Source organism: Rhamphochromis longiceps, linkage group LG13 (genome assembly GCF_057381845.1).
Source record: "Rhamphochromis longiceps isolate RC_006_pf linkage group LG13, R_longiceps_female_GT1.1, whole genome shotgun sequence".
Lineage (NCBI taxonomy): Eukaryota > Metazoa > Chordata > Actinopteri > Cichliformes > Cichlidae > Rhamphochromis > Rhamphochromis longiceps.
The window spans coordinates 847,036-859,427 of NC_140569.1; the positions used below are offsets into that span (position 1 = coordinate 847,036).

At 42.1% G+C, this 12,392-nt stretch overlaps 1 protein-coding gene across 1 annotated transcript in view; it reads right to left on the reverse strand.

Moving 5' to 3' along the window:
* The window catches only part of atp6v1ba (ATPase, H+ transporting, lysosomal, V1 subunit B, member a), a 44,717-nt gene that overhangs the window by 23,482 nt on the left and 8,843 nt on the right, over positions 1 to 12,392 (reverse strand). The window contains exons 2-3 of the mRNA XM_085427485.1: positions 1,376 to 1,431; positions 1,019 to 1,117 (exon numbers count right to left, since the gene is read on the reverse strand). Coding sequence (XP_085283611.1) covers positions 1,019 to 1,117; positions 1,376 to 1,431 — 155 coding nt within the window. The remainder of the gene's footprint in view (positions 1 to 1,018; positions 1,118 to 1,375; positions 1,432 to 12,392) is intronic.

A 12,392-nucleotide genomic window follows, 5' to 3' on the forward strand; every position in this document is an offset into this window, starting at 1 on the left:
AAATACTACAAAAATGGATAGGAATGCTCACTTTAGGCAAACAGTGCTGGTTTATGAGAGTCACTGTTTGGGTTAGGGTTAAATATGCACAGCCTTTGTTTTAGGTGCTCTACACGGACATGTTTGCTAAAATGAAACTACAGCACAGTGATCAAAGACCTACAACTGTTGTCTCCTGCTCTAATTATCAGTAGTAAGTTAAATTGCAGTTTAGCTATTTTGAACTATTGACTACTTGATCATGATAATGTTAAATGTAGATACAATTTCCTTTGATGTTGCATTGTCGAGTCTACGGCTGTGCTATCCCTTCTTTTGTGTGGCTGTGTGCGCTCATGGTGCATGTCTGTGTTTGTAGATTCGTGCGGTGGCTGTGCCAGGCTCTTTTTCAGTTTTATGTTCATTTGGTGAGACGCCTCCAACCATAACCTCTTTATATCTGCTGATTGGTTGGTTCAACCATCATGTCACAACCAACCACCATGCAAAGCTGTATGAGGTGCTGTTGGTCTCTGCATGGAACATTTCTTTCTTCTGTCAGGTTATTATGGCTAGTATGAAAAAGGCTAGTATGCTACTATGGAGCATTCAGACAACATAATAGTAAGTTACAGTGTTTGCATGGTTAATGAATGTATTTTAGGACCTTGAATGGTGCCCAACCAGGTTTGGATTTTTGTGTATGCTTTGGTCCCCATATCATCTTATCATTTCATGTATTTGGCAGCTTAACAGGAAAAGTATTTTTATGTATAACAAAGCAATTTTAATGGCATGAGCTGTCATTGAGGAAGGATGAAGATCCATGCTAAGGCATATGTACCTTACCTGAGTCCAACCGAAACAAACCTGGGCCCACCTTTCAAGCAGGCCACGATCATCAAGCAGTAATCAAACAAACTGGACATTGGGGCATGAGCACAAGTAAGGATAGCAAAATGCAATTGCACAGAGCACAGAGCTTACAGCACAGAGGCTGTCAGCTGATATGCTTTAGTTTCCACTCACTATTTCTTACCTGAACAACTGCCTTGGTTCCAATCACCTCGAGGACCTGTCCGCTCCTCTTGGTACCGTCTGGCAAGGTCAGGTGAACAATCTCAGCATACCTGGGGAACTAATTCAAAGAGATTCAACACTGTTACTACAGCAACAGAAAAACACGTTTTTATCATTATTATAAAAGAGCACACCGGCTAGTAAAGTGCTGAATTATACTGACTTCTACAAACATTTGGAGTTTACCGAGCGACAGCGCCACTATTTGCAACCTAATTAATACATATTGTAAGAGGATTTGCACAATAGATGAACGAGTGTTAGCAGCACCACGGACAGAAAGCCTGATAAAAACAGAATTTCTTAGCAGCCTTACCTTCACGTTATCCAGAATCACCAGGGGTCCATTTACACCTGATACAGTGGAGTAGGCTGGAATAGGAGAGAGACGGGTTACTCATTTCTGAACCTCAACAGGCAGCAGAACAGGAAAATAACACACAATACTTCAATTTCCTTCTGCAGCGAGCAAGCCACCTATCATCAGTGCAATAAGCAGACTTCTCCACAGCCAAAACTGCTAATCACCGCAGGCTGACCTTTTGCTGTGAGAACAATTTTACTGCACTTTCAGCCCTAAATTGTCACAAAAAGCCAAATGTCAGGTCAAGAAATGGAGGAATTTTACATTGTTTGATTACACCGTCACACAATCAATCACACGAATCAATAAAAACGCACGACTCATGAGAACCGGAGCAGATGTTCAAAAAATATACATTAAATACTTCATATTCGGGTTATCGCAATATTACAATTTCAAACTCAATACTGATATCCACAAAAATACTCGATACCATTTTTGAAACCATAAGAAGGATTCTGATCCCATCCTGCAACATGAGAATAGCAAACATCTCAAAAACACTCGGACTAATTTTTCCAGTTATTAACTACAGTCCACTACGTTAATGAAAGAAGACGGCTGACGGGGCTGTTACAGTTAAACTGGACAGGTAAACATCAATAAGTGTTTAATACTTTCCTCCTAAAGTGTGATACGAATACTTCAGCTGTTAGTGAGGTGAGGAGCTGTGTGCCTGTTTGCAACGTGTGAAGGCGTCAGAGTATCCTATAAAAACAGAAAAAAATGCCATATCCCTGAATGTGTGCGACTGCAGCGTAACATCAGTACAACAGTAATGGACAATGCTTTTCTACTCTACTGCAGTACTCAAGCCTTTTACTGTACACAGCATTCACACAAGCAGTTTATCACCTGTAATTAATTCAATTACCTTTCTATCATAACAGTCTTGTCAGCGTAAGGCAACGATTGTAGAATATTAGAGAGCAGCATCTGGCACTTTAACAGGAAGTAACCTCCAACAGACTCAAGGACGGGTCTCCATCTGGTGTGGGAATGAAGGTGCTTACCTGTTAGGACTGTGCCCTGAATAATAATAATAATAATAATAATGATGATGATGATGATGATGATGATGATGATGATGATGATGATGATGATGATGATGATGATGATGATGATGATGATGATGATGATGATGATGGTCAATGTGACTGAGAATCCAGGTCATTCGGAGCAAATGCAGGGCTGATGTCATTACCATGAGTCAAAATAAATTCAGTCTAATCCGAATTCTTTCAATCAGATAATAAAAACACTGCCGTCACCGACAACACCACATTAAGCATTACTGTCCACATATTCACTGTGCTCTACGCCCATCTCAAGTGTAACCCTCTGCACTGTGCTGCACACTGTTCTCCATCACTATTATCAAAAACACCCAATGAAGGAATATTTTTGGAAGCAGCGAGTTCATTAAAACTCCACTCGTTCAGTTTCTTCTGCAGAGCTGCACCTAACAATGATCGCCGGCTTTAAAAATCCAAAAGCAGGCAGCCTCTACTCTAGTGTGGCAGCAGACAATAAGTTATACAAACCCATAAATGACGGTAATATTACAAAGTGTAAATAAGGAGCGTTTGAACAGAACTGCTTTCAGACCACATAAGAGCAGCAGAGTGTCCTGCTTCTGTGAAGTAAGCAATAAAATGTGCCATGCAAACATTACAATCAAATCATGTTCAGCCATTCCTCTGCTCTGAACATCTGTAGAGCTGGGTGGTAAAATGCAGACATGCAGGGAGCGTTGGAGTGGGGGACTGAAGGTGGCGGCATTGTTTCTATCAGGGTCTGCTGTTCTTCTTTATGTGTGAACTGTCAATCTCTGGGCTGATATCAAAGGCTCGGGGAAATTAGAGCAGACTGCTACGAACATAAAGCACTAAAGCTTAGCGGGGTGCATCCACTATGCCACTAATTAGGCAGGGGCCAACAAAATAACCTGTCAATGCGCTACAGTATTGCAGCCATTTCCCACACACACCTGCATTTTACCCTCTATTAGTCAGACACACACTGTGTGCGTCTGTGTGTCGAACACGAGGTTTGAATGGGAAGTGGTGCTGGGAGGATGGGGCACAGACTGTTGAGTTAGTGCGATAAAAGATGGCTCAAGTGTGATGATGAAAACCAAGGGCAGGACAAACACAAAAAATAAAGAAAGAAATAAAATTTCCTCTCCAAAATAAAATGTGTTTTACTCCAAACAGCCTTTATTCTCAGTTCTTGCCTCAGGGTCCACTTTCCAGTGAATGACTCAAGTTGTCTCTGTTTGTTCTGCAAGGCCTTGCACTGCAGCGCGAGGGGGGGGGATTTACAGATGACCTTTGCTTTGCTCATTTCCCACTGACAGGCAGGAAGTCCATGGTTTCATCATTTAATATACAGCTTTCCTTAAACAACACGACAGAACACCACTCTGACCAAATAATAAAAGAACACTGAACCAGTATAGAGAACACCAGTGTTATCAAACCTCACGGATATCCCCGCCCTCCTGACAGCCAGCACAGCCGATCAACAACGCCTGACTTCTGCATATAAACCTGACACATAACTGAAATACGAAGGAACAGCAGTGATACTTTCTAGCTGGGAAGGTTTCCAGCTCATATTGTTTGGTGCAGAAAATGAAGAGAAATATCATAACTCTGGATCAGATCTGTAAGGACATTCTACACATGTAGTTTAGAGAAATGAACACGCGTGTAAGGAAAGCTTCCAAATGCTCAAATAGGTCATTGAAGGCGTTTCCAAAACTCTGACATGCTGTGTAAGCCTGCACAGTCTCTTAAAGGCACTCTTCATTAACCTTACAGCTAAAACATATTCCTGTGAACAACACGGCCTCACTTAACCAACCATTTTAATGTCGTCTGCATCCAGTACATACTAGCCAACATGTATCTGTGATAACAACCTGCTGGCTGTGTATAGTGCACATAATCTGACAGCAGAAAACAATATTCTGTTTACAGAGATGCAGGCTCTATGTTTAGTCATTATGCTTTTCTGAAACACATGCATGATGGCAGAGTGTGTAACTACACAGCCAGCCCTTTAAAAAAAGAGGGAAACAACTCAAATGTGTACAACTGGAGAGCACGTCACACGGTGAATCTGTAGCTCCTGACAAGGACGACTGACAGCTCCCAGAACTATTTTACATTATCATTCCTGGAATAATTGGCATGTTTATACTTTAAACCTTAAACAGTTACATGGTAAACGGCCTGTATTTGTATAGAGCTTTACCAAAGCGCTTTACACTACATAACAAAAAAGCTTTATTTGACAATTCCAGTGAATATTCATAGCATCAGCATTACCCTAACAGATTCATCAATCTTTATATCACAAAAAAGGGCCATAAGGATAATCCATAAAACTGGTTACAGAGATCATACAAATCCACTATTCTTAAAATCAAAAATTCTAAAATTCACAGATCTGGTTCATTTTCTCACAGCACAAATTATATATAAAGCAATAAATAACCTGCTTCCTGACAATATTCTAAAAATGTTTTCTAAAAGGGAACGGGGATACAATTTGAGGGGGGAATTAAATTTAAAACATCCTCGTATCCGTACAACATTAAAAAGTTTTTGCATCTCTGTGTGTGGAGTGAAGCTGTGGAACAGACTAAGTAAAGATATGAAGCAATGTCCGAGCATGGCACAGTTTAAAAAGCGGTTTAAGGATATGGTTTTTACAGGGTACAGGGAAAAGGTAGAGATTTGATAGGGTGTTCTTGTCTAATATTTTCATGTGTGTGCGCATGCACGGGTTTGTTGGTATGGGTATATATATATATATATATATATATATATATATATAAAATTGTAGGTTGTGTATCCTTGAGGTGTTAATGGGGTTATTGAAAATGTGTATATGTGCGTATATACGTAGGTATGGATAGATAGAAACATATATGTGTATATATTAAAAAAAAAAAAAAAAAAAAAAATTACACATAACATATAATGTAATTGCAAGGAGGTATTTCTGTAGTCTATTGATACTAGATAGTGGAAAAGGGGTGGGATTAAATAAGCTTATGCTTCTTCCTGCTCCTTTTTGAACATGGACGTTATTTGGAGTTGTGGTTGCTCGTTTTCCTTTTGTTTGCTTTGTTCATTTGTCTCTTTTAATTCTATTTTTTTTTTTTTTTATACTTTTTCAACATGTTCAAAATAAAGATTCAATCAATCAATCAGATTAGCCATGTTTATGAACACAGCACAGACTTAAACTAGAAATTGCTGACAGGCCTCAAAAGAGATGCATCAGGGTAATTATACTCAGAGGCAATAATAACGGTGCAAGGAAAATGTTACTATGTAACAAGGAATCCACAAGTCTGGTGCGTTGCCCTGGTCGACGTCCTATCAGGTAAAACAGTCACAGCATTATTTCAGAGACATTTTGGAGCTGCACAGCGTGTCAAAGAGTAACGAGTTAAACAGCTGGTACTGCAAGTCAGAGTATTTAATCTAATTTTAGTTTTTACCAAGTACTGAAATAACTTGTATCAGTACTAACATAACGTTAGAACGAGCCTTCGTGGCGTTCGTCGATCACAACAAACGGACGCCTCGGTGGCACAAAGTCTAAAGTGTGTACAGGCTCTGAATGAGCAGCTCCAGTCGGATTAAAGGCCTAACCCTGGCCCAACACGCTAACCCATCATTACATGAAAGGGGAAGAAAAAAAGACAACAGTTCAGGGAACACTCTTATGTATAACTGTGATGATGGAAAAAAAATAAGTGGTTTGCTCTCTCATTTCACAAGGTAACGACTCATCAATGGGCTATATGTTCATGAGGTGTGAAGTAGCAACATTTCCCAATAGGTTTAGAAAACTTTCTCCACCCCTCTTTTGCTACTTCAGCTCAAGTACAGCGTTCCCCTGGTTTGGCATGCAACAGCAGCGTGGGTCACCCTGCAGCCTGTTCAGCTGCCAGAGCCCTTTGTGTACAAAGATGTTAATTGGTCCTAATCCGCCACTAGAAGCTGTTTTGGTAGCCTGACCTCGCACCCTGAAGGACACCTTGGTGTGAAATACTAAAGAGCCCATTCAAGTGCCAGAGAAAAGAGGCACAGAGCATTCCAACACAATTCAATTTCCCAGCAGAAAGAGGGGGGGAACTCAAGGGGAGGAGAAGGGAGGAAAGGGGGAGTCTGGCCTAGGATGGAAATGGGGGAGCATCATCATTCTGACAATAAGCGAGGGCTACAAAGCAGTGGCTGCTGTGATGTGCACTCTCACAATCACGTCTTAGCCTCTACTTCACGGGATTCCCACAGCCCCACTGGACATAGGAATGCTAGTTGATTAAAGCCTACGACCAGCTCTCCCACTCACACACACACACACGACAACCCTCAGCTAATGGTATTCATACGAGTTAGCCCGACGCAGACTGCCAGCACATCTACCAAAACTATCTGTCACTCTGAATCAGCTGGCCTGTTGTTTACAGACGTAGACCGCACCTGATGGACTGCATCAAAATAAACAGCTGAATACTTTATTCTGAGGTTGCTGCTGTTAACAGTTGCTAATGTCATTCAGCTCCAGCATCTCGAGCTGCAGCAGCAGAGATCAGCTGTGACCTGGAGGGTTAGCCTAACGTGCTGCAGGTGGTCCTGCTGACTTCACCAACACTGTGGAGCAGAGTGCAATCTACCTTTGCCAGCCACAGTCTCCGACGGTGGAGCCCAAGCCTGTCTGCTGATCATGGAACTGCATATCAACCAAAAACCTACACTGCTAAACGTTGCATTAAAACACACCGTTTTAGCCGAATGAACAAAGTGTTTCCTGTCTGTGTGTTTCAGCCCGAACCTCATTCTGCCTCATTCACACCCATTCGTACGAGCATTTTCCACGCCTAACATTCACTCTGACGGAGGCACCAGAGAGCGACTCGGGCTTTAGCATGATGATTACTGGCACATGATCCCTTTGATTTTCTCAAAAGAGGAAACTCAAATCAGTAGATCTTACCAAAATTAATACTTGACTTTGTTTATTCCCCTTATTTACAACGAGTGTGGTTCATCAGCTGTAACTACTAGTCCTCACACTGGGAGGAAAGCCTTGCTTGGCTTTTGCATCATGAAGTGGAATCAACGTCTGCTTCTACAGATCAGAATGTGATGTTTCATCCAACTGTGCCGTGATGCAGTTCGAGCACTGGAAAAATATCCTGACATTATTTTTATCCTGCGCAAACTACTTTGTGCTTTCAACATTAGAGAGGGGAAAATGAAATAGTGCAACTAAAATGATGCAAACAGATGAAGGACAAGTTGAATGTTTTGTTAACCAATGACAGACTTTTGGAATAAATCAAAGAAATGAAAACATTTTAAAATCAGGGGGCGGGGTGTCAGAAACAGCCGCGGGCACAGGCACATCTTCACCAACCAATCAGCACACAATCTGTGTTTTGACATGTGGGCAGCATCTGGGTTTGACACCACTAGAAAATGAGGCAGGCTTTTAACATTGCAGGTGCACAGGTACTCCATATAAAGACGACTTCCTACCACACTGCACTGATTGGGAGGAAACGTAATCAGGCATGAACCGGGAGCAAATGTTCTAACAGAGTGGGGTCTCTTGTATGCAGGGCCCTTTTGCTAGTAGAGGAAAACCAGCGACTATACAGAGAGGCAGCTGGTTATCACACAGATAGCCTAGTGCTTTACTTACAATAGCTCGACGCCTGGGCTTTGACAGAGCAACAGCCTCCTGCTATTTGGAGCAGATGAAGAGCATTTTATTGTGCTAGCTTATCCATTCAATTTATTTCTTTCATCATTCTAAGCAGGTAACAAAGACAATTTACACAAACTTAAGAAATCCTTTTTAAAAACAAAAAAAAAGCATTAATGAATTAAAAGATTCAAAATACATAAACACATCCTGCGGGGTAGTCCCAGACTAGAGTCAAGATAAGGTCTGGGACAGAGGCTTCAGAGCGGTCCAACAAAGAAGCCCTTACAAGCTGTTCCCAAATACATCCTGTAGACAAAGACGGGTTTCCCACAGAACTCGGTGCTAATTATGTGCAGCACCCTCGCGCTTTTATAACATCAAGCTAAGCCAAACATACTGTATTCTATGACAGCTATCTGCGAACCTAAATGCATTATTATAATAAATTACAAGACACCTTTTTTAAGGGATCATTACATGAAAAATATACACATTTACTATTTCTGTCAAAACAAACAAGAAATGGAAGCAGCGCGTTTCAAAACTCTAAGTAATCATGTGCAATAAAATGAGTGATGACCAAAAAGAAACGGAAACTGAACTATTCAATAAACAGAAAGTATCGAGTGCGAGTAGAGAACAAAAGAGGCCACACTCGTAAAGGAGGTCCTGCGAACAGTAAAGATCTGCTGTGAGCTGGGGCACACTCGAGTCACTGCACATTTAATCATCGGGGTGTTTAAAGCTAAACAAAATCATGCTAATCTTACAGTCCTAGGTTTATGGGAAGTTCTGCAGTGGAGAATTTCCTGCATTGCATTTCTTCTAACAAGAGCCACCAGTTCTTAAGGTGAGGAATTTCAGGAAGTGAGCCGTCAGTGGTCAGTGAAACTAGTGTGTGCTGATTGGTTTCTGTTCTTGCAACAGACTGAAATGGTGTCAGATCCTTAGCGTACATTTTAATGTTCTTTCATGAAAAGAATGGCAAACGCCCACGCAAGAGTCTTTTTTCCTACTGACAAGCTAGCTGCTTAAACCTAATTAGAATGTGGATTATAGAACTGTTGCAAAAAATAACATTGATTTTATAGAAATTACTTTCATAGTGACAGATGAGACATTTGTTTATCGTGACTACATTATTACCAATAATTAAATCTTCACAAAGAAATGTAGTGCCTTGCTCCATGTCTTTTCATAGCACTAAATGACAGAATGCACCACTAAAACAAAGACAAGCCATTTCATGGGCTAATAGCTTTTGTCGCATTTGACATGAGAGAGACAAAGGCCTCTTAAAAGAAAGGACTTGGTCTGATGAGAAAGCCTTTTTATTTGTTTATTTTCCTGCTCCATCTCTGAGTGGATTTTCAAGCTGCTTCTCTTAGAGCTCTGTCACGTCGGTATCGCAGTGGAAAACCAGCTCAACACTGTGATCTTATAGACTGTTTGATGGCTTGAAATACTAACCTAAACTGGTTGGACGTTGTTCAAAGTGTAGTGATGTTGGACTTTCCTTTAAACTAACAGCGGCTGATGCTGAGCATGCTCGAGATTTGGTGAGTGGGTTTTGGAATCACTGCTCAGTAACAGTTTGAACAGCAGGAAATAAAAAATAAAAAAAAGCCAATATATACCGTAATTGTCGGGCTATAAGCCGCTACTTTTTGCACAAGCTTTGAACCCTGCGGCTTTTAGTCAGGTGCGGCTTTTCTATAGATTGTCCATGATTTTTGTGATATCGTAAGACGATTTGTTTTGTTTGTTCCGCTGTTGTACGGCACTATGTTGCCTGGCGGAAGGATCGGGGTTCAAGAGTGGTATGTTGGTCACATGTCCATCCGCCAGGCAACATAGTGCCGTACAAGTAGCGCGAAAAACAAACTTCAAAGTAGCGCTACGCGTTCAGCGGGAGGCGTGGATGATGAGCGGCGATAAACTTGCGAAAAGCAAGTTACGCTCAACTCTACCGGTGGAATCTGACAGCGTGGAAAAGTGTGCAAACATCCACGATCACCAACGGATTTGAAGGGCTGGACTGCTGCATGATGGAGAGGAGGACACCGCCACGGCCCTTCAGAGGGTGTTCGACTCCGACACTGACAACGAGGATTTCTTTGGTTTTGAAAGTGACAACGAAGGAAAGAAGCTGAGAGTGGATGACGAAGCCATCCTGAGCCTGTTCGTTTCCGACATTGGAGAAGAGGACTTTGGTGGTTTTAGTGCGCAGGAAGATGGTGGTGAATGACTGACTTTTCTTCTTGTTAAAGCCGTGTCACTGCACCTGAGCCTAAAAGGTAGTCCGGATCTATTTTTCTGGTGTGCTGTAGGTTACTGTTATGTACTACATTTGTTACTCATTTATGAAGCACAGCACATGTGCAAATATGTACCCATAACTTGTTTTTCAAAATATTAATAAAAGGGGTGTGTCTCCAAACAGCCATCTCTTTCCTGACAATTCGCTTTGTGCATATTCTCTTGCATATGATAAGTCAATATTGAAACACCTGCGGCTTTTAGTCAGGTGCGGCTAATGTATGTACAAAACAGGATTTTCCCCTGATTTTAGCTTGTGCGGCTAATATTCAGGTGCGCTTTGTAGTCCGGGAAATACGGTATGTTGAAAATATTTTCTATTTTCAATAATATTGTCAAATTAGGCATCATTCTTGATGTTCCTACTCTACTGACAGAGATTAATACTAACAAAGCTCAACTGTGGTCAAGTACGAACCTTGAACTGGGTCACCGCAAGATACGCCAGCTGAACGTACAGCTCAGGCTGGAACCAGTCTGAGCTGCCAGCTGTCCGGGACATCTGGCAGAGGCCCCGGTGCAGAAGATCTTTAATTAGGATCTTCAACAGAACCTCTACAGCATTGTGAGGGAGGCTGGGGACATTCTTAGTTCAAAGTGAGCTGGCTGAACAGACGTGTGTCTGCAAGAAGGTTGGTGCCAGTTGTAGTGGTATGGTGGACACCTGACACCTCAGGGAGGCGCTACAGGAGCCCTATTAGGCTTGGTTAGTCTGTGCCAGCCCCAGCGTTCCAAGAGGAGTGAAGTTCTTGAGGTAGCTGAAGCAAAACCTCAAAAGCCATCAGGCGACTCCAAGCAGGAAAGCGGTGTTCTACTCACGTGGTGTAGTGTGGGTGAGGTGCTACTGACTTCAACTAAGGATGTAGTCAGGTGATGTGGGGGATACTTTGAGGATGTCTTCAATCCCACCAACAGGCCTTCCTATACCAGAGTATAGAAACGTAGGAGATGACTCGCCCATCACCGTGAACGACATCATTAGGATGGTTAAAGAACGTTTTGTTTGTACCTCTGAAGGCCGTCCTGTAGCAAAGCCACGTGGCAACAGGCTTTCACCTCGGTGGCCTTAGGATGCCATCTCTGCTTTATGTGGATGTGGCTCTGATGGGTCATCAAGCGGTGGCCTCCAGCTCACACTGGAGTGGTTTGCTGCCATCATATTTACAAACTTAAGTGTCCACGCTGCCCACCCAGCAAGATGATGACAGAACCCCATTAGCCTTTCATGGCAGAAGGACAAAGACGCGTTTTCTTTAGCTCCCTCCTACATACTTGGTCAAAACTGGCCTGAGACACAGATCCAATTGACCATTACCCATGGTAAAATATATTCTAGTATAAAAGCATGACCCACACATACACAGAGAGAGAGAGCGAGAGCTGTGCAGGAAGTGGAAGCATCGTGGTGGAAGCAAAACAGCAAAAGTCAGAGGGAATTCATCCACACGTGAAGCGGAGTTTGGATCTTCTTTTGCTGCTGGTTCAGTGAATTTTGGTCAGAGAGACGAAACCTGCAGCATCAGAATCTGTGAGATGTCAAAGGTTGCAATACACTGATCACGTGTATCTTACCAGGCAGCCATGTGCTCACAGTTGGACTAATCACGGGCACGTTTTAGACGAGCGCTTTACACAGTGACTGTGAATGTTCCTTACATAGCGACAAACAATAATTTCATGACAAGCCAATGTCTGTATCCCATGTTTTTGCTTATCTGATTGGCTGAAGTCAGCCCATGGTAAAAAGGGACAAATGGTTAACCTAATCACCTGCCAAGTATTTTCTTCAAAGCAACTCAAAGTTTCAGCACTTCTCAGATAGTTCTGTGTAACAAAGTGAAGAAAGACGACATAAGAGACACTGTTATTTTAGAGACATGTCTACACCACGTTAAAGCTCGCCAACAGACCA